Here is a 21,348-nt window from a genome sequence, read left to right as displayed (position 1 = left end):
CACGACGAGAGATCCCCTCTTTATTTCCTTTCGCTTCCTCTTCCTTCCACCTATCACCATTCTTGCTTTGTCTTTCGCCAGCTCCGGTCTCGCATTCTTCCTGGCAGACTCTGCCTCTTAACGTACACCTTGATCTGCAATCGCCTAAATTCTTTCCTAGAGCACATACCCGAGCAAATATTGCACCTTTGAATTCATATCTGGCGCATTGAGATAGTCTTGACGACCAGTGAGAATTGGAATGAATTTTATATATGTTGTTCTTGAAGGATTATCATACAATTTCGATAAGGATGATGTTTCTTACTGCTTTATAATATACCTAATTATAATGTTATGAATTGAGACGTATATTTCATGAATTTTCGTCTTATAGTCTTCTTTCTTGAGGTGAAATATTTTCAATCGGTTATTTTTGTTTGTTCTTTGCTTATGGATAATGTTTCTTGCGGAAAGTAGTGAAACTACTTAAAACAGTGAAAATACACTGGTCAGATTCAGCGGAACAGAAAGGTGCAGTAAAATTTCATAGCTTGCCTATTCCTTGACAAGTTCAGGCTCCATGTCATTAATGTAGATTCCGTTTCCAATCATTCAATCGGTACAAAAACCGACGTTTCGTGTACAACACGGCGAATATTCATTTGTAATCGTGGGATAATGCTTGCAGTAACGAGATACATACTCGACTCTAACCGCCCCGGTTCAAGTAGGCGATACCCTATCTCGAAAATGTATTTTCATGAATCGCGTGGAATTTTCAGTGGCGTGTAGCCGAGTCTAAGAGAGGCGCTATGAATAATGCATACGGTGACACCGTTATGTCTTATTTTCTGATTGGTTAGCACCGAGTTTCCGTAAACCGTTCCACTTGAATCTCTAACTCCATTGTACGTTCTTTCTGATTCGTCTTAGTTTGAGACTTTCTGTCCATTATTTCGAACAGCAGAATCTTCGTTACTGTTTCCTGTAGTATTTCTCCATTATATCGAAACCGAGATAAATTACAGTTCCGATAGAAATTTTCACCAATCCTCCACTTCGCCGTCGAATATATTAACATTGTTCGAATAGGTACAATTTCTGTAAGTTTTACTTCCTCGTTCACGGTACTCTAGAACAGGGGGACTTGATTCGAATTACTAGGAACAGAATCATCGTAGTCTACAGAGGTAGCATTCACGATTCCCGTTGCTTTCTACACGAGACAACGAGGCCCGAGTATTCCACGGATCGTCGTTAGCGTTGCTAGCCCCGAAGTGACGGAACGATTCCCAGGGCCGTACATTTCCCAGGCACGCTTCAAGAGTTCGAGGGAGTAAAGAGAAGGAGGAGCGGGAGAAAAAAACATCACTTTGCGCGAAGGTAAGGTCTCCCAGGGAGAACGGTCCAATTTATCGTGCGCCTCGAAGCTTTATGTCACTGTCTCCACATTGTTCACGACGATTCTCCGTTGAACTTAATTCCTGCTAAGCCTCCAGTTACATTATCGGATTAATTTCTGCGCGTCGTGGAACGTGGCAATTGTAAATTGTTGTTTTTTTTTTAATTCTAAATTACTGGTGTCCGTCGAAGTTAACGTGCAAGTGAGAACCATTCTAAATTGTCTAAGTTTTCCTACAGTATTGTTTCGTTATACATAATTGTATCGCTGACTCCGCTATGTTAGGGAACCAGTGGCAGCAAGTCGGCCTTGTTTTAATCTATCGAAGAGATTCTATTCTAAGTGATTATAGAATCACTGGTATACACGTGAGAAATAAGTTTATAGGAGTGAATCATCATATAAAGGATAATTTACATCACATATTAAATATTAAAGAAAATCCAGATTAATTAACCATTTGATGTTCCCTAAAACTACAGAAGTTATTTTGCTGTTTGTGTTACATAATCTGGAATCGTTGAACTCCTATGTTTTGTTGGTACGAATGCGACTCTTGCGTCCGCAAGGCTGCAAAATTCAGTTCCCGGAAGACCGTATTGAACGTACGCTCGAACAAGTTTGACGCGACTCCCGCCTGATAACGATAAAAGTTATTTTTCCACCGTCGCGTGGACAAGGCAGCGCGCGAGTGCAAGGAGCTTTAAGTCCTGAGAAATGGCCCGGATGAGGGGAACAGCCACTAAGCCACCACGGTTGTTGGACCTTCCGTCTGGCATCGAGATCTCCCTCTCAACCCCGGGCAACCCCCGACCGTCCATTTTCAGTCTGTGAGTTCTACCGTTAACATATTACCTGGCCGTGGTTTACGCGAATTATTCTTCGTACAAGAGTGAAAATACATTTCCCGTTGGCGAGAGAAAGAGAGAGGGGAAAGTTGGCGTTATATGAACTTTTAAGAATTCAAGGGACAATTCGATGCTCGATGATCATTTCTGGAATCTTCGATCAACCTAACCTTCGAATTAAATTTCTATAAATCCTGTAGCATTCCTAATAAGATCATTGTAATTCCTTTAATTGCCCAAATTGCTCGGAAAGTTTAAACAGACGGAGATCAATTTGATTTTTTTATATCTCAGCCATTTAAACTTTACAGAACGTTGTCGACTATCTTCACTCCGAGACTAATACAGTATTCCCGCCGTTATACGTTAACTTACCACAAGCTAGGCTCTTAGTATTCCGTGGAAACTGCTTCAAAGATTCAACTGATCGAACCCCGCCAGGTGAAACCGAAATAACGAACCACAGATTCCAGAAACAGAAATGCAACCCACTCTCCCCGATGTAGTTCAAATGATTTCTGTTTACCATAATAAAACCGAGAAACAGGAACGAATATCGTACGGATATCCACGTTAAAGAATGTATATACCGTTCGCAACTTCCGCCGGAGCAAGATTTCTCCGTTTCGTGAAGACGATTACCAACGGGCGTCGTGGCGGGGCGAGTACGAAAATTTGAGCAGTTCGCAGCCAGAGCTATCGACAAGAGGGTAAATCCGTACGAATGGATTCGTAGGTGTGCATGGCAGCCATTCTCGTTAAATTGGACCGGCTGAGAAATGGAGAGCAGCCAGTTTGGGGGATGGTAGCGGCAGAGGGAAGCTGAGAGGGAACGTGTAGCCTCGGCGGTCCATGGCACAAGGGGGTGGAACAGGGGAGACACGGACAGCCGACAAATGGACGGCCGTTCGTATTCGCGGACGTATTTCACCGGACGGACACTGACCAGGCCGCTCTCTGCCTCGAAAGCCAATACCAGCCCAGGCTTTGACCTTTTCCGACCGTCCTTCCGCATTCATTGTTCTGTAGCAGCACGTCCACTTGTAACTCCGCGACTTATCTCCCCGAGCGCTGCTCGTCGGGCCACGAGTCGTTTTCTGAAGGGAGGGAGGAGTGTACACCCGATGGGATATTCGTCGGTGTTCGTTGTACGGGTTCAGGAATTCCCATGCAATTACCATTTTCGGCGCAAGTATTCGCCCCCGTTGATGCGTTCCCCTTTGGCGTAATATCGTTCGTTAGCAGGCAGGCTAAGGGAGAGACGAAACTCGTGTTTAATTCTCCGTTAAACAACCGACTGGCGGATGACAGTCAGTTTCTAATGGAGTAAGGGCCTCGTAGCTCCGGGATATTTTATATAATGTATATGCGCCGATAACGAGCCGTTTTTCGTATCCACGGAGAGAACCCGGCTGTTTATGACAGCGTTCGTTACGGTCGAGCAGTGGAAATTGTCCCGCGAAAAGAGTAATCGATTATACGCCGTTCGAGATAAATTGATTTAACGAGGCTATACTAGCAATTAATGCACCGATGTCGGACACGTATATAATTTCTTCTTCGAAATGCATATTAAATGGGGATCGTGAGAGGAATGTGCCGATTTATCATTCGTAAATATTCGTTTCCATATTTTGTATGGTCGATGGTTAATTACATCTCGTAAGGTTGATTAATTATACGACCATCGCGGGCTCTTGATCCGTTTTTCTTCGATTACGCAGATTTCTATTGCCCTTGTTTCCGGCCAGCTTTGCTTGTTTGTGCGCAGTAAACGAGACGGGCAGGTATTATTATACCGGGGAGACGAATCTACTTCCCTTCCGCTCGACGAAGCCAGAATTATTACTGATCCGATATGTTTCCGACGTCTAGACAGGATCTATCGGTTATTAACGATTTTCGAGGTTATATAAACTGTTTTCTCTGAAATGTCAATTACGCTATGTATGTATATATTTATTTTCGTCCCGTAAAGGTAACATGAAACATCGTGGTCGTAAAATTGAAACTACACAAATTTACGATTCTCCACGGGTATAAATATATGGTCGGTATTGCATCTACGTGTTTATGGATTAATAAATGATTATATCTCGGAAGAAGATAGTGATGAGGATAAACGTAAGATCGATTGGATGAATTTATTCGTTCTGCTGTTTCCGTTATCGCTGATTGAAAGCAGCTTGTAATTACGAAAGGGGTGGCCTGCCCCCTCAACGGTCGGCCTGATTGTAATCGATTTAACTCATCTCCTCTGTTTCAATCCGAAGACACGGTACGTACGCTGGATAATTGACAACGATCGCGGTCGGTACTTGAACTCCGAGTTTCCGTGGATCGGTTCTTTCGAGTTTATTGCGAGAAGCACTCCGTCGTCGTTGATAAGAGCGGACCGATAAGACGCGACGAGTGCGCTTTATCTTCGGCCTCCGTCGCGTGATTACAGGCCATTCAATTGCAATTGTACCGATACGAGATAATGAAACCTTTTCTTTTTCCCTCGCTCGTTATCGAGACTTTCATTGATACTGTTCTCTGGGATTAGAATTGCCCGTAGTTTACGCTCGCGGTTCTTTTACTCGATGCGTTACGTAGTGGAATGTTGCGTGGTTAGTAGGCCAATTATTCTCGTCACTTGTCGCTGATGAGTCATAGAGTAAATATTGTTGACGTTTATATCAGTTCTTGTATTTATGGAATATCCTTTACGTGTACCCTTCTATATTAGTATCTATAGTTTCTTCCCTGTACAGTCCAATTGATATTGTAAAATCTTTCTTCATTTATTAGTTTATCGATGACTTTATGGGAGCCGTTTGTTTTATTATTATTTCTCGTAGTACCTAAAATTGTCGATCTTTAAACGACGATCGTTCATCGATGACTAAGAACGAAAATTTTTACGTTTCTTGAATGGCTTTGCAGAGTAGTTATATTCACCGGAATCGTCCGCAGCACCAGCTGCGCTATCGTCTGCAAAGCTGTTGATCGGATTTAGAGGTTGCAGCGTTTCCCGTGTGCTCGACAAAAAAGCTAAAAAAAAGTGGATCAAAGACGAAAAGTGTCGGTGTCCTTTTTGCGGCGCCGTAGGACATGACAGGAACATGCATAATGTGTAATTAAATGTCACTAAGATCCCTTGGAAAAATCCGGCCCCTTTAAAAACCGTATTAACGTTCTAACCTCTCGTGATTCAGCGGTTACTCGAAGGGATTCGTTGTTTTTCCAACAAAAAGTATCTTGACCCAGTCAAACAATCGAATCAACAAAAATAATGTTTCAAAGTTTTCCTGAATTCTTCTGGAGCCACACAGTTAGTCGAAATAAATAAAGTCTTCTCAGGGTTGACTTTTCTATGATAGGAGAGCATAAGAAAACATAAATTGAGCATATAGTGAATTTATAGATCGTCAAAACACGAATCCTAGACACCTAGAATTACTTGAAACTTTAACTTTGTTTACCTCCACATCGTCACAGTTCAAATAACTCAAACGTATGGAACACCGAAACAATAGCAAGAGTAATCTCGAACACCATTTTGAAGTGCAGTAATCCATATAATAGTAAAATATTGTGGGCTCCAACACACATTCACGTTCAGCCAGCAACTCTATATATTTTTCTTCCATGATATAAATTCCGTTTTCCGCGCTTCCAACGCATAAATCGTGGTTATACAATTTTGCCGCCAACAAAAAATTGCCGTTGGAGTTCAAAAGAATTTTCGGTTCTTTTCATACCTGAAAATACCTGTAAGTTTACGTGTCAGTTGGGAGAGCTATGGCGGGAGGGGGAGAGGCGGATGAGCCACGGAGGAATGGAAGAATTATATTCGGACATTTTTCAGATCCTCGGCAAGGATTTACCTACGTGCTTCTCCTGCTACGGAGGGGATGAATCATATTTTTATTCCGGTACCACCCCATCTCCCCAAGTTGTTCCTCGAGTTTTAAAGTTGCCGCAAACGCGGCCGGGAATAGGGTTTCCCGCAAAACCTCCGACAATTTTGCTTACATCTCTCTTAGCCCTACTACGCAAACACGTTGGAACGTCGGCGTACATTTTAGACGGGATTTCACGAGTTTCGCGTGAGGGAGCATTTTCAAAGTTATCGTTCTGTTGAGTCGCGGATATTCGAATCTGTCAACCGCCATGTCGCATGTCGAATTCCACTCGTACCTTGGCTATGATATTTCTATTCAAAGGATACTTTTATGTTGGTCAAATGCACTCGCATCAATTTCCAATCGTTTAGTTATTTTATGAAAAGTATTCTTTCTTCGCAGTTTCGATGCACCGTGTGTGTCGCGTTTAAAAATATTTTAATCATTTACATAATTGTAAATGGAAATTCTCGTATTTCTGGATGGATGAACGTAACGCTTAATTTTTGTTGCAAATTTACGTCTTCTGTTATGTATTATTTGAAATGTTATATTAAATACAGTTATAGCGACGTCCTAATGTAAATATCAATTTAATCGGTTGGAGTGCGTTGAATGTGTTATCCAGATTATCCGGAAACATCGACGAGGAAGTAACATATATGAATAGCGGTACATATTCCAATATTTTAAACGTTTTGTATGCAATGCATTTACAGTTCATTAAATACAATATAGCTAATTTCCACACAATGTTGTTTGAATAAATTTTTCTATGGTCGTTCAGTTGATCGAAACTCACAGTGCAATTCGGTGACGCAGGCACGATCTAGCCCTCCGGTGAATCTGTCCGACGAATATATGAATACTTCGACCCTGTTCGGTCCCTTCGAGGGCTCGAAATCGATATTCCATAAATGTGTAAATGTAACCGAATCCGAGTCATTCCGTTTTCTAAGAAAACTACCCCACTTGCCGTGGTGTATGTCCCGGGAAGTGTGTTAACGCTGATGCGAATTCTGGTTTTTCACTTTTATTTGTAACTGGATCAGTAAATCGTCCAATTATCATTTTCTCCATTATTTAAATTACTTAAATACACAGAAACTACGATTTTTTCATTTTCAAAATTTCTAAATGCAAAATTTTCTGAGAATATCGAAAATATAGAAGAGAAAAAATAGCTCAATAATTGAAAATGAGTAGGAACAGATGGGACAGCCCAGTAAATGGCTAATGGATGTAATTTACCGGTATAGTCGCACAGAAAGCTTAAATCGTTGTTAATTAAACGTTTATACAACGCTTTCTTATACATATGTTCGTATAATTTTGCGTTTCCACGCTACATTTACACTGCATACTGGAACCGGTTCTGTATGCTTCCATAAATACGTACTTAAACGTCGGCGGTTCTAGAAATCTTCAATTGAGTTTATCTCCTGCATAATGCATTCAACGCGAGATGTTTATTTACCGCGTCGTAAAAGCGGAATAGAATCGAAGAAAAGTATCGTGATTAACTATGGATACCTTTCCACAATCTAATACGACGAGTATCGAGTAAACCTTTTTTTACAATATTATTATCAAAAATATTCATCAGGTTATTTACGTAGCTAACTACAATTCGAATTTCAGCGATCGTGTTTGATTGAAATTTCTGTTCCCTTTGTAAATAAATCAGCAAATTTCAAATACACTTGTTTGCCAATCCTGTATATTTCACGTGGAAACGCGAAGTTTCAATGTTACACAAAATCGAAACTGTCTGCACATTTGAACCACCTTGTAGAACCACTGTACCAGTTAACCATGGTCACCATGATGAATTTTATTACATTCCCCTCCGAATGTGCACGCCAGGACAAAAAGAATGCGACAGCTCTAGATGAATACCAAACGAAGTTGTTCCTCCGGCAAACGAAAAGTTTTTCGAAACTTCTTCCTGGACCGGGACCAAACTAATTTTCTGCTAGCGGTGCTAGGGCAAGATGTGGCTCCTTCGTGCGGAAGATAACGAAGTGGGTAATTTGTGACAGTACAGATAGAGGTCGTACGAATCGCTTCTGGAAATCTGCTGGAAATCAACTATCCTTAGTGACGTATGTAAGAAGAAACAAATTTGAATTATAAGTCGCTAAATATTGCTCTTGGTTATTACACGGTTTGTTTCATAACGGAAGTTGACACGAGAAATTCGCGTAATTGCGCAAACAAAAAGCTTCCTTTTTCAACGAAGCTAAAATAATTGCCCCGAGAGTAAGAGTACCCCCAGCGAGGGAGCAAAAACTTTTCGAAAAACCACAGAAGAAGCTTGCGGGCGAAGCCTTTAATTCTCTGGAAGACCGGTCCGGAAGTGAGCTCACGTACAAGCTAATTGAATTTCATATTCCACCGCGCATCGCGAGTTGAGAGCTTCCAGCGACGCCAGAGCGTTCCCTTGTAATTAATTGCCATTCAGGCCTGCTCCATCTTTTTCTGTCCCCGCTTCTCGCCGCTACATTTTTCTCCTCCGTTTCTCCCAGCGGCCAGAACGAAGGAAAGCACACGATACTAGCTCGAAGAAGCTTTTCAAAGGTAACACATTCCTCCTCCCGTCCACGAACCCGTCCTCTTTGTTTTCTAAACAACGGTGACAGGACGTTGTCTTCGATGTTCAGATTGACTTGTTAAGAGAAATAAGTTGACAGAGACAAGTCAAAGTTTAGCTTGTTTGATTACTAATTCGATTTTTCTTCGAGAACTGGAAAGACAATCCAGATCTCTTTCTAGATTGAATACATTATTCAAAATGGTTAGAGGATTAGCGATAAGAATGACTTGAAAATATACAAGTGGTAATTAAATAGCTAAATTCACTCATAATGTTTTTCTTGACTTCAGAAAGGAGATTGTGTTCTATTTTCTTGTTTTTATTATATGGTCTTCAATATATACAAATGTGGCATTCGAAGTCTACGTTCGACATGTTCATAGAATATAACGTTGAGTTTTGAAAAAGGAAACCAAGGAAAGTGTTTAATTGATGCACTGTCTAAAACATAAAAAGGTGAAACTCGCGAACGAGAGTTGGTAATCAAGATCTTTCACGGACTCTTAGAAATTATAGCGTGTGTTTTTTGTAGGTATTTCGAAATTGGCTTTTTTAAAGAAGGTTTTTCCATTTTTATTCGGAACCTACGAAGAGAGGTTAAAAAGAAGACTTTTCTGCTCGTTAAAATATTGTTTTAACCCAGTTACGTTCCCGTAATGACAACATTATCAATACTCGTATCGTTGTTATTTTATTTTATTTCCGTCCCCGTACGGACTGTCGTATTTCCTGGATGGAACGCTGAGCTTGTCCCATGGGGAAATCTGAACATTGAATTTCACGAAGGTGATACGAGGTGTGGCGCAGAGTGCAGCTCGAACCGTCAATAGAATCATCGTGTAAATCGCTCGCAGAAAGACAAACTGACGGACGATCGAATTGTTTGCAAACTGCTTTTGCAAAATACTGGCTTTCTCGTTTCTCTCGCTCTATCGTGTCTCAGTTTTACTGTGTCTATATTACATCGGCATACTGACAAATACAGGTCCATGTTAATATCAACCTAAAAAATTTTGTAGAACATGAAAATTCTTATATCGATGTGAAATATAGCACGTGAAATGTAATTGCAATTTTTACAATGAATTTCAAATTATTCATCGTCGCCGAAATACATTTCTCTGAAATATAATTTGCGCACGGTGTCGGTGATCGCTATTGAAAAAATATTTTACCGACGTGAAATGCGATTTCGCCGTTTAATTTGTCGCTTCTTGCGTGCATATCCGCGCAGGTGTGCGTGCGCCGCTTTGCATATATCGTATGCTATATATGCACGGACGTACCTGCTTATACGCGTTGGAGTGCGTCAATTCATATTTCGTCTGGCAGCTCTATGAATAACAAGAACGACCAGATTTCGTCGTAAAGTAGCCGAGTTAACGGCTTTCCTTCCCCGAGGATGGATCTGTTCAATGTGGTAGTCTCCGCCATACATTTCCTTTAGGATTTCTTTAAAGATTCCGCGTAAGTGGTTCTTATCGTATTTTCGTTTCATAGATTTATCACAGGAACCTTTCCTCTACGAAAACTCGTAGATATTCCTTTTGTGTACATATACAGATCCTCATTTGGGATTTAACGACTTTTCTGCGAAATCTTTTAGATTTGTACATTTAAAACAATCTTCTAATACTTATAACTGTATAGATGGTGTTTATAATAATTTCTAAACATTCTACGTAAACTCTCAACATTTTCAACATCGCATCTTCCAATCTATTTTCATGATTACTCACGAAGTTGATCATCCGTGTCCAAACAGTTTATACATATTCCCATGATCTGTACCGATCGTTATCCTCATTGATCATACACGTATAGTACAGTGAATCTTCGATGAGTGTTCAAAGGGTCCTCGGCACTGAACATTAAATATTTGATAAACTAATGGCTATATACGACTGAAACAAATATTATTGGATCAGAATTCCAAGCTCTATCACTGTACTAATCATTAAAAAGTCGGTGTAACACGTGGGGACCTCGGTCAATGCCGAGGAGCTTCGAACAGTCATCGAGAATTTACTGTACAGTGCATATGAGAAAAGAGTAATAAAAGTAACCGAGCCGAAGAAGGGGAAACAATCTAGGGTAAAACGAAGGAAGTTCCAAAAGCTCTCCAGGCAGCTTACGTTTGTACAAACACCGGGTCTAACCGATTCTTCCGAAAATCAATATTTCAATTCCACCCCCGATGTCGTTCAGCTTGAACGTCATGAAATCTTGGCGTAAATTCGAGCGCATCGTCTGGCGGTCCCATGAATAACAAAATCGTCGGAATTCCGTGGTCGGGCAACTGCATTATCGTGAGCAACGTGCCTCCTTCGGGGGTGTAACTTGTTGAATGAGCCTCCTTCGTTCCAGCTTTTCAATTCTTTTCAAGATCAGCCGGTTCGAGCCGTCGACAGTCGACTTGCTCTATTTTCAGAAATTATTATTCCCCGTTTGGAATCGGAGAAGCTCGCCTTCTCATCTCGTCTCTAGCCCCGAACGTGATGAGAAAAACGAGGAGGAGAGAGGGCGGACAGACGCGATCACCGGGGAGAAGGAAGCGATAGGCCACCTTTCTCTCCACGTCACGTTGCACCCGCCGCCAAGACGTTTTTCATTGTTCTCGATGGTACAAAGTAAGAAATACGAAGGAAATTACCTATCTGCTATCTTTACTCTATTGTTATTTTTCGCGGTGCTGTTATTTATCGGTATGATCGAGTTCCGGGATACATACACCGCGGTTCGATGCTTCGAAAGTGGCCGGGGCCATCGATCGAACGAGGATGATACGGAATCGATACGATTCACGGGTATCTACGGTGTGTATTATATTTTGAAGAAGTTTGTATCTGCGACGGAAATTTTAATCGTTTCGTAAATCACTTTTCAATAGTTTGTAACTGCGGGAGCCCATTTAAGTCTGAGGTTTCTTTTATATGCTACTCTAGTTACATATTCTCATGAATAGAGAAATATTCCTGAATAGGACCTTACGGCAAATTAATATGTTTATTGATTATTCTAAATTGTTTTATACTCTTTCGTGATCTTGTAAACGAGATCGTTTATAGGCCAGAGTAGTTACATGGATATTTTAATATTACGAGGTTCAAATTTGATACCATGTATACAGCCGCAATAAATTTCCCTTTCGCGTAATAGCACCCAGGGGATTCCCAGTCGCCGGCACGTACGCACCGAATCGATTCAGGTTTCAATAAATTTCGATTAGAATGGGCCCTGAACAGAAGCTGGGCGGAATGGGACGAGAATAAGGTCTCGTGAAAAACTTGTGGAAATGAGGTACGAATGATTCCTTTCGATCATCCAGTTGAGTAGTAGCAACGGTGGCCCCCTGCCCCTGTCTTTTCCATGCAGTGATAACGAGCTACATAATTCCGTTTTATCTTCCTTCGTTTCAACGATGGAAATCCATTATCCTCATCACTGCAATCATTTGTTCCCGACTTAGGAAATGAAATATTCGAGAAGAAAATGTGCGTTGTGCGTGTTTTCTTCTTCTCGTTTGACTGAGAATACCAAAATGGATAAATTAAAAATGAGATACCAGTGAAATCTACATGTCTGTATCAAATCGGATTAATTTAGTTTTATGAGAGGCTAGTTATGCTAACACAGAACTAAATAGGATCAACTCAGGATGGAGAGACACGAATCGAAGCACCATTGGTCCGAGAGACGTGAATCATACGTGAATCATTAGTTTTACTGGCCATTCTTAGCTCGTGGAAAAAGTCTAATCACGTAACAATTTCAGGCTCGCAATATCTGCGAGGATTTTTAGGAAAGCCCATCTTAGACATGATTCCCAGTTCTGTGGTATGTAGTTATTATCTGCGCCCTTGCATGCCCCCCCCCCTCCCCATTTTCACGCGCATCATCGCATGGCAGCATGACCTTTTTCCGAGGAATTAGTATCCTCGTGAACGCGTCCAGCAGAGTTTTTGTTAAAGCATGAAGCTCCCTAGTAAAGCAAACAAGTATTACAGTGAGAGACCGTGGTCTAATTTTCTGGGCACTCGTTGTTGCAGGCACACACGCCCCTTCTTGCGGCTGACACGAGACATGTAAGTAGAAAACAGACGTTAAACACGAAAGAGAGTGTTCCTTTGCCCAACTTTAAAACAGCTTCAACTATAAATGGACCTAGTTTCATATTCGATGTTCCTTTTTTTTCCACGTTCTTTTCTCCACTTTGTGCGTATTTTTCAGCGCATTACAATTATCTCGAATCATCGAAAAATATTCATTTAGGTTGGAAGAATTTCCCCTGGCATTGTTCGAACAGTTGGAACAAATTTATAATTAAATATCGACGATAATCTCCCTCGGGATACTCAGATATGTACATTTCTTCGAATTAGTCGCGCTTCAATTTTACACGGTCCACTCTAATTTCAGGAAATTGTCGGTATTGTTCGGCGAATTCGAAATATAAATAGGTACTGTGGGGACTATCAGTTAGTGTTTACTATATAGTCACCGTAAATGACATCATGATTAGTAGCAGTTGGTCCGTGACAATTACTTGGTCGCTGTAGGTCAGATTGTGCTGGGTGGAAGTCACTAATGATTATTAATGGTCAGACAGAGATCAGTAGCGATCGGTAATGTCGTTAGTAATTGTCAGTGTTAGTCATGACTAACAAGCAAAGGAATTCATTCAATGTCAAACAATTGTATCATGAAAAGAGAAATTCACTGGTATCAGATATGATACCTATGATTATATATTTTTTGGGACATTTAACATTATAAAATGCAATTATTAGGTATCACCATTTTTAAGGATTTTATGTAGTTGATTCAAATGGTTCATTTGAAATACAATACTTTGTGTTTACTCAAGTGTAATTACAGTTCCTACGTAGTAGAAGGCATCGTCTTTCAAATTACGTTATCACGTGCAAACAGACGTAGCGGATAATTATTTCTACAAAAGGCATTAGCGTCAGCGATCGCTTCACGAAACATTTTCTTACCCCTCAGACAAACTGTCACGCACGTCTGCAATTAGTTTTTCAGTTTCAAACCATTCCTATTGTTACCGCGACATGAAATTGTAATATTCTTCTTTTTACAATTTTCATTGCTATATAGAATTTCTTTAAATTGCACTGTCCAATATAATTCGTTCGAATGCACCTCGGGACGTAAAACTGAAGCGAATTGCCGCGAAAAATCCCGACAAGAATGTGTACGCGAAGCAACAATTCCAAAAGAGCAGAAAACGGATGTGGAAAATATTTGGCATAAATTTACAAAATTAATTTCACGGCCGATGTAAGCGGCCTCAAAGAATTGCGCTGGCCGAGGAATGCAAGAAAAGGGAATCTCAAATTTATCACATCATGGCTGGAAACCGCAACAAAGACAACGTTGCCTCAGCGAAAAACAATATGTGACCGCACGAATACGAGGCGACCCGTTCTTCAACTTTCTTGTCAACGTGTTCGGAAGTTTTTATACCCCCCTTGCGACTACCACTTCCTGGTGTAAAACGAAATTAAATTTCACAGTTACTTTCATCGTTCTTTTACTTGTGTCTTATTTATTATTCGCTGTTACGATTCTGAAGTTTAGCTCTTTCGCTGCGGCAGATTCCAACGTAAACAGGGTAGCACACGGCGGATATCTAACCGTGATCGATGCTACGAACAATGAAATGTTTCATTCGCAATAACGACTGCACAAACTTTCAAGCTATACGGTGACAGTAGGCCCTTCAAATAAGAACCATCCTTTTTTTACTTTTGATTTCACAATCAGATTCTGCGGTGTACGAGCATAAAGAAAATATCCGGTGTACTCGAGGGTTAATAGTCTTTTATGCTCTATAAAAATGTGTAATGAAATTGTTAAAAATTTGTTTTTGTCTTTCTTTATTTTGTTTGAAAAACTCAGTTTTCAAGATATACAGAACAATATGAAAACGTATATAAACACGTATTAACCTTTAAGGGATCGTTTCACCCTGAAGATCCGAATGTCGGTAAAAATGAAAACTTGCGAATTTTAAATAAAAATCAGAACTTTTGGGATACCAAGATTCTCTTGTGTGCCTCGTGCTATTTGAATGAAAAGATTCATGGTGGGGCATATTCGATTTGCAGGATCTTTTGAAATTCAACGAAGACGACACATACTTTGCCCGTAGACTGTTGGGGGGGGGGGGGGGGTGCGACGCGAGTGAATACCGAACTTGCCAAATCGAGTAAACTCGGGGTCTCCGGTTCTTGTAACTTTCCAGCTAACCCCACTCCCCATCCCGACCATCGTCGATTATCTTTCTCGTTCCCGAGACCTCGCTCCCGTCTCCGGGACCGGGTCATTCGTTCCTCTTTTTCAACTCCCTTAGCATACTTTAGACCCCAGAAAATCGGATCAATTTAAAAGGAGATTTATGTTCAGTTTATTACCGGCTCTTTGTAATTAACCGTTGGATTTATTTTGCGTGGCTGGCTCGGAACGTGATCAAGCACTTAACAAACTTTCATTCCTATCGTGAGCTCGTATTATCGTGTATGATTCATTTCCGTGAGTTTCGCGATCCGCCACGGCCCCGCGATTTCGGTCCCCGGTGGGGTTTCGAAATTTCGAATTCCGTGAACGAGACTCTCCCCCGAGAAAACGTTGCCCTGTTTCGCATAATACCGAGCGCATCGAAATCCTAATTCCATTAGATTCCTGGCTTACCCCACTCCAACCCCTTTGTTTTCCTTTGCTCGTATAATATCATTCCTGATTATTATTATCGTTATTATTATGCTTCTATGCAGTACTGATTACAGTTGTTCGTTGCTTTGGACTTAAAGGAATGAATTGAAAAGAGTGAACTTTTTCGCTGTGGCATATTCTAACGTAAACCGTGTGTAGTACCAAAATTTTTACAACGATCGTAACAACGTTACAACGATCATAATAGTATACTCTTGCAAATTGTGCAAATAATTAGCGCGTTGTAACAGTCGTTGTCGAGAACACAGCACCCGAACCTTTGTTGGTGAACGATATCGGTTGAACACCTATAGGCACCGACAGCACATTCTGAACGAATGTTCGAAACGCCTATAAGCGTCAATAGCAACGGAAGAGTTAAAAAGAAAGAACCATATTACACAAAGAATAATCCACAGTGTCAGCTTCAAGAATCATCCATAGACTTAGGTTCAAGAATGATACAAAAAATTCGTAGAATCACGCGTAGATTCACTTCTTTCGAATTGTTTTTATTCTTCTCATGAAAAATTTTTCATTTTAGTCTATTTTTTTTCGCCGGTAGATATCTAGAGATTACTTTTATTGGCGTTTCGAACAGTGCATCGAGCAACGATGGGGGATGGGGCATAATAGCGTTCACCGGCAGTAAGAGGACATTGGTGAACCGCACACAGTCGTTACCACGTGGGTTGCCGCTCTTCATGTCACTTCCTGCGCGCATCCCAGTCCCATAGAATGGCATTATGGTCGACCGGCATTATAACGGGTCGCGTCATATAAATCACACGGCATGACGCGAGCGTGTCGGTGTCTGTAGTAAATATATACGCGTCCCTCGGTGTCCACGCAAATTGCCGAGATTAGTTAGTTGTTGGTGGATCACGAATCGGCTATCCCCCCCCCCCCCCTTCTCCCTCTCGAAGAGCACATATCGGTCCTTTAGGCGCAGTTAAATAGAAGGAAACGAATGTCACTTTATATCCTGCTGGGTATATTGTATTTAATTTATCGTATCATGGTAACAGTACACTTTGCAAAGCATGTTTGCATGAATAAATCATTTGACCCACGGCGAAGGACAAGATTGAGTAAATGCTGTTGTCCTACGTGAAAATTAAGTAATTATGTATTAAGGACGGCAGAATGTTGTTAAGTACAAGAAGGTTAAAAGTATAGAAATATTACAGAATTTAGTAACGGAAGTATTCCAATTTTTAAATATTAAGGTAGGAACAGGAAAGGTATATGTCTCGGTGGACAATTAGAGTTTTCGATTTCAGCTTGCGTCGCATTATCAATAATCATTGGTTTGCGATAGCTTGTTCTTGGGCGCGGAATAGATAGTCACGGTTGTAGGAATCGTGGAATGAATATTAATAGTCAGTAGCGTAGGTATTACGAATAATTACGTTTTTCCGTTCAGTGGAATGTTACTCGCTCTATTATCTGGCAATGATAATATCACAACAGTAAATACATACTCTAAAACATATTTCTCTTTTCCTTTCATGTGATCCATTAATAATCGTTCTTGTGTATTAATTAACGTATATAAAGTAAGTTTATTCATCTACATAAATAAATATCTTCTCTTTAGCGTAAGAAATTATATTTGCGACCCGTATTATTGTGAACACGTTTACTCGAGTAATTTCCAAATTATTAATGATATAACGCATCGTTAATATGGATTGAATATCCACAATAAATGTAATGTGTAGTATTAATATTACAAATTACTACTGATTACGAATAAATTCGAAACATTATCGATTACGGAATGTTCGTTTCTGTTACGCGATATTTTACTGGCGCGTCATCACCCTGATCTAATAGCGAAATTGTTAGTTAATAGGAGACATTACGTAGGCTAATTGATCGGAAATGTTTATTTTCGAATTAGACCGCCCGCAGCTCGAACTATGTGCGCACATGCAAATACACGCTCAACCGTGGGTACATCAACTCCGACTGGCAAATAGTGCTGCCGGTGCATCCGAATAAACATCGAATACATCAGAAAGGTGGAACTGTACAACGTCGTTGTGCTTAGACGGTTTCAAATTTTGGTGATACTTTAATCGTCAAATGACGACGATTGGATCATTTTGACCTGAGTTTTCAAGAATTTCATCCAACTAAACAATTTTCGACAAATACTTTCAGTTAGTAATTGTTTATACCAGTTAAAATAAAAAGAAAGCTAATTCACAAAGAAATTTGTTCAAGAATGCATTTAGAAGGAATGATAAATGGGGGTTGAAACGGACCCACGCCAACAAAACCATTCGCCATTCGAGGGTTAACAGAGACAAATTCTCTCACACCATCTACGCATATTATTAACGTTTCAATTAGAGTAGATATAGAGTACATTATACTATACAGAAATTTTTAGTCAACGAAAATTTGTTCTACAACCATCACAGAATCGCATGTGTTATCGTAATATGGATCTTGATATTTCACAAATAAACGTGTACAGGTTTAACCGCGCATCAATCATTTCAGTATTAATAATGAGTATGAATGCAGACTTAAACAAATGGCTTTTGTTGATAACGGCACTTAATGATTCCGACATATTATCGTAAGGAGTTCTTATCTGTTTGTGTGTACTCCGCGGGATGAAAAAGAATTCAATTTTCCAAACGTAAGCCCCGGCGATACACTTCGCTTCCATTTAAAGAATGTAATTACTTTCGTCCTGCAAACATTTCTTGGTGTAAAATGGGGTCCGTAAAAACTTCCGTGTCTTTTCTCGTTGGATGTGTCGGACGACTAATGAACCCTGGAAAATATTTCCAGTCGTCGAAATGGGGCGCAAAATGCACGCAGTTTATTTACCCCCATGGCGTCGTTGTCGTCCCCTGCTTTTCCCTCGTTCGTTCGGACTTTTAAAAAGCACCAAACAATTCCAGCCAATTTATCTTTCGCGAGCTGCCCTCGGAGAGGACGCATGGAGCCCCCTCCCGGTCGTACAGGTCATTTGAAGCAAAGATAAAGTCCACGGAGGGACTTTGTTCCGCGTCACTTCGCCTTTTAAAGTACCCCCGAGGAATTTTTGTTACCGTGAAAAATGAGACGTTTCCCGCGACAGTCCCGCTGCTGTGCACACATACACAGACACTTCCTTATTTCCATTTTATTTGTCCCGTTTGACGAACTCGCGCGATTGATTCTCTATATCAAGATTTTGGTTGTTTCAACAGATATTAATTTGTAATTTTCTCCTTGAAATCACCGGGGCCTGATCGTATCTACGATCGTTCACGGGAAAAGTGGTTCCGGGACAAGCCAATTTTCCGTATCTTTCAGTCCCGAGATGTAGCTCCAAACGTTCTTGTTGGCCCCATTCGCCAGTGTCTTCGTGCACCGCGATTCGGCTGCCTGGTTTTCAATTTACGAGCCACGACCGATACAAGAAATCTCCATGGAAAAGCCCGCAGGCGCTCCGCGAAAATTGACGTAGACGCGACGGCGAACAAGCACGACAACCGACGTTCCGTCCCTTTTGCCGTCGTTCCGACGACGTATCAGCAAGCCCTATCACCGTTACTTAAACGCGAACACGCTTGAACGTTCCTCTCTTTTAAGGGTTTTGGGACACGTTCCGGGTGGGGAAACGTGGCAGGAAATTATCGTCTTGATCGAAATGGAAGCTGGCGGGGCAGACTGCGGATATTCTGTAGTTATAGTGACTTGAAACGCGTAAACTACAATAAAATGGGACTCTTAACTCTTTAACTGCTATGGTGGTCACCTTTCAATTATACGAAGGAACGTTGAATTCTTGAACAGGAACATTTAACATTTTATGAAAATACGTAGTGATAGAGTAATAATGGAAGTAATGAGTATTCAAGTCAACGTGTAGATATATATATTATTAATAATGAAAACCTAAACAAATGTACCTTATTGTCATACTGTCCCAAGACTGAAATCTGAGGCGTTCGACGTGTTTATACGCTCCGCAAAAAATTAAGGAATCACCTCTACGAACCCGAAAAATTGAGCCAAGTTCAAATGCTCATAACTCTGGCAAAAATTATCGTATCGATATCATTAAAAATCGTTTGAAAGGAATCTCTACTTGCAGCTACTTTTTTCAAGATTTTAGCTGCGTTGCTTCTTGAAGAGCATCATCAAGGGATGTGTCATCAAGAAGAAAGACTGATCTTCCTATTGCATTTTTGTTGAACGTTGCAGGATGTTGCTTCAAAGTTGAGAAGGACGGATTTCTTCAAAGTCGAAGAACTTACAGTAGTCCCTCTCTATAGATTCATAACTGAGTTCTCAACTATAAACAACAATGGACAGTATTTTGCAGTTTTTCTTATTGTTTCTAATCTTTGTCATATTCCTGGCCATTGGCCATTAAATCCATCTGTTTCATGCGAACCACCACTTTAGCGTAGCAACTGTCCCGTCATCGTCGTTTTTTTTTCGTCTAATATTTCCAACGAAATACAGCAAATCAATCCCTCTTCCGGGTTGCCTGTCTCTGGGTATAGCTCACGCTGCCGAAACCCTATTTACCATAATACCGTATATCGGCGCCAGAGCCGTAGCTCGTTGCTCTAAGCGTCCCGGATAGAGGGTAGAAGTAGGGCTGGGACGGGGGTGGGCGGCTGTAGCCACGCGGATTTCAGCATCGCGAGCATGGAATAAGATCGTAAAGTCTCGGGCGTAAACCGTAAATGGTACGTGTCAGGGCAGAATGAAGCTCGCCGTTGAATCAAAAGTCGAAGAGACCACCTCTAGCTCCGGCGGATACTCGATAGAAAACTGGCGGAATACCGGGACAAGAGCGGCTCATTCGATCTCCGTGAAGCAGAGCCGCAGTAAACGTCTGATGAGAATTACCGATCGAAGGACACTGATTCTACCTAGGGAATTGCATGTGTTTATTCCCAGGTGTTTCTTTAATGTTTTGTCCGAATTTCATCGACATTTATCGATACTTGCATTAGACCTCACTCTACGTGAATACCCATAATAATCGATAAATGGATCTAATTATACTTAGGATTCCTTTATAATTGATAACGGGAGCCGATTGGTGTCACCTAAGTTGTAATACTTGGTAGACAAGATAAGATTAATGTGTAATCCCCCCCGTGGATAAAAGGTGTAATCGCATCTGAAGTTATTTTAAGAATACCGATTTTTAAAACGAAATCATTGAAAATCAAATTTGGGCTGAGTTGTTTTCTACGATCGTTAGGGAACTTTGGACCACCTCGCTTTGAAATTCTATGATAAGAGTTGTTTAGAATTGTGAAAAATATTGGATAACATGATTGCTGATCATATTACACCGTGATATTTTATACCGTTTCGAACGGACGAAAGGCGGTTGGATATTCGAAACGCTACGGTGTAAACTCAGCTGGTGTGGAAATCGACTAAAGGGGTTAATCTCGGGATCTTCCGGTATTCCGGAATATGGGCACGTAAAATCGATGACCGAGTCATTAAACGAATCCACCCTATGTAAGCAGTAATTCGATTCGAGACGGGTGGTGTAACTTTTACACTGCCATTCGGTCAATGTTCATAGGATGAACGGAATTTTGTAGAAAATATGGTTGCAGTAGTTTAGTTCAGATGTATGGTTCAAAGGGCTGAAATATTTGAAACACTGCGTTCGGGGTGAATTCGTTAAGATTAGGAATATCGTTCTGTCGATTTCGATAAATGATAGTAGTACACGATTTTTATCATTTAATCAGAAGATTCATTGATCTCAGCGATAACTCGAAAATATATAGCGATAAGGTAACCAATATACTATTTTTAAATTCGCTCCTATACAGTGAAAAAATTAATAGGCTAAGAGTGGATCGAATCTTATCTACTTGGTTCATTGGAATACATTTCTACAGA

General features: G+C 40.7%; 1 protein-coding gene across 1 annotated transcript in view; it reads left to right on the top strand.

The window, feature by feature from the left end:
* LOC107193712 (disks large homolog 4) overlaps positions 1 to 21,348 on the top strand; it is a 355,237-nt gene that overhangs the window by 195,492 nt on the left and 138,397 nt on the right. The window contains exon 6 of the mRNA XM_015583204.1: positions 12,768 to 12,803. Within this exon, the coding sequence (XP_015438690.1) occupies positions 12,768 to 12,803 (36 nt within the window). The remainder of the gene's footprint in view (positions 1 to 12,767; positions 12,804 to 21,348) is intronic.

Source organism: Dufourea novaeangliae, unplaced genomic scaffold, assembly GCF_001272555.1.
Source record: "Dufourea novaeangliae isolate 0120121106 unplaced genomic scaffold, ASM127255v1 scaffold25, whole genome shotgun sequence".
Lineage (NCBI taxonomy): Eukaryota > Metazoa > Arthropoda > Insecta > Hymenoptera > Halictidae > Dufourea > Dufourea novaeangliae.
The sequence above is the reverse complement of the archived record's forward strand: the minus strand, read 5'-3'. Positions and strand labels throughout refer to the sequence as shown.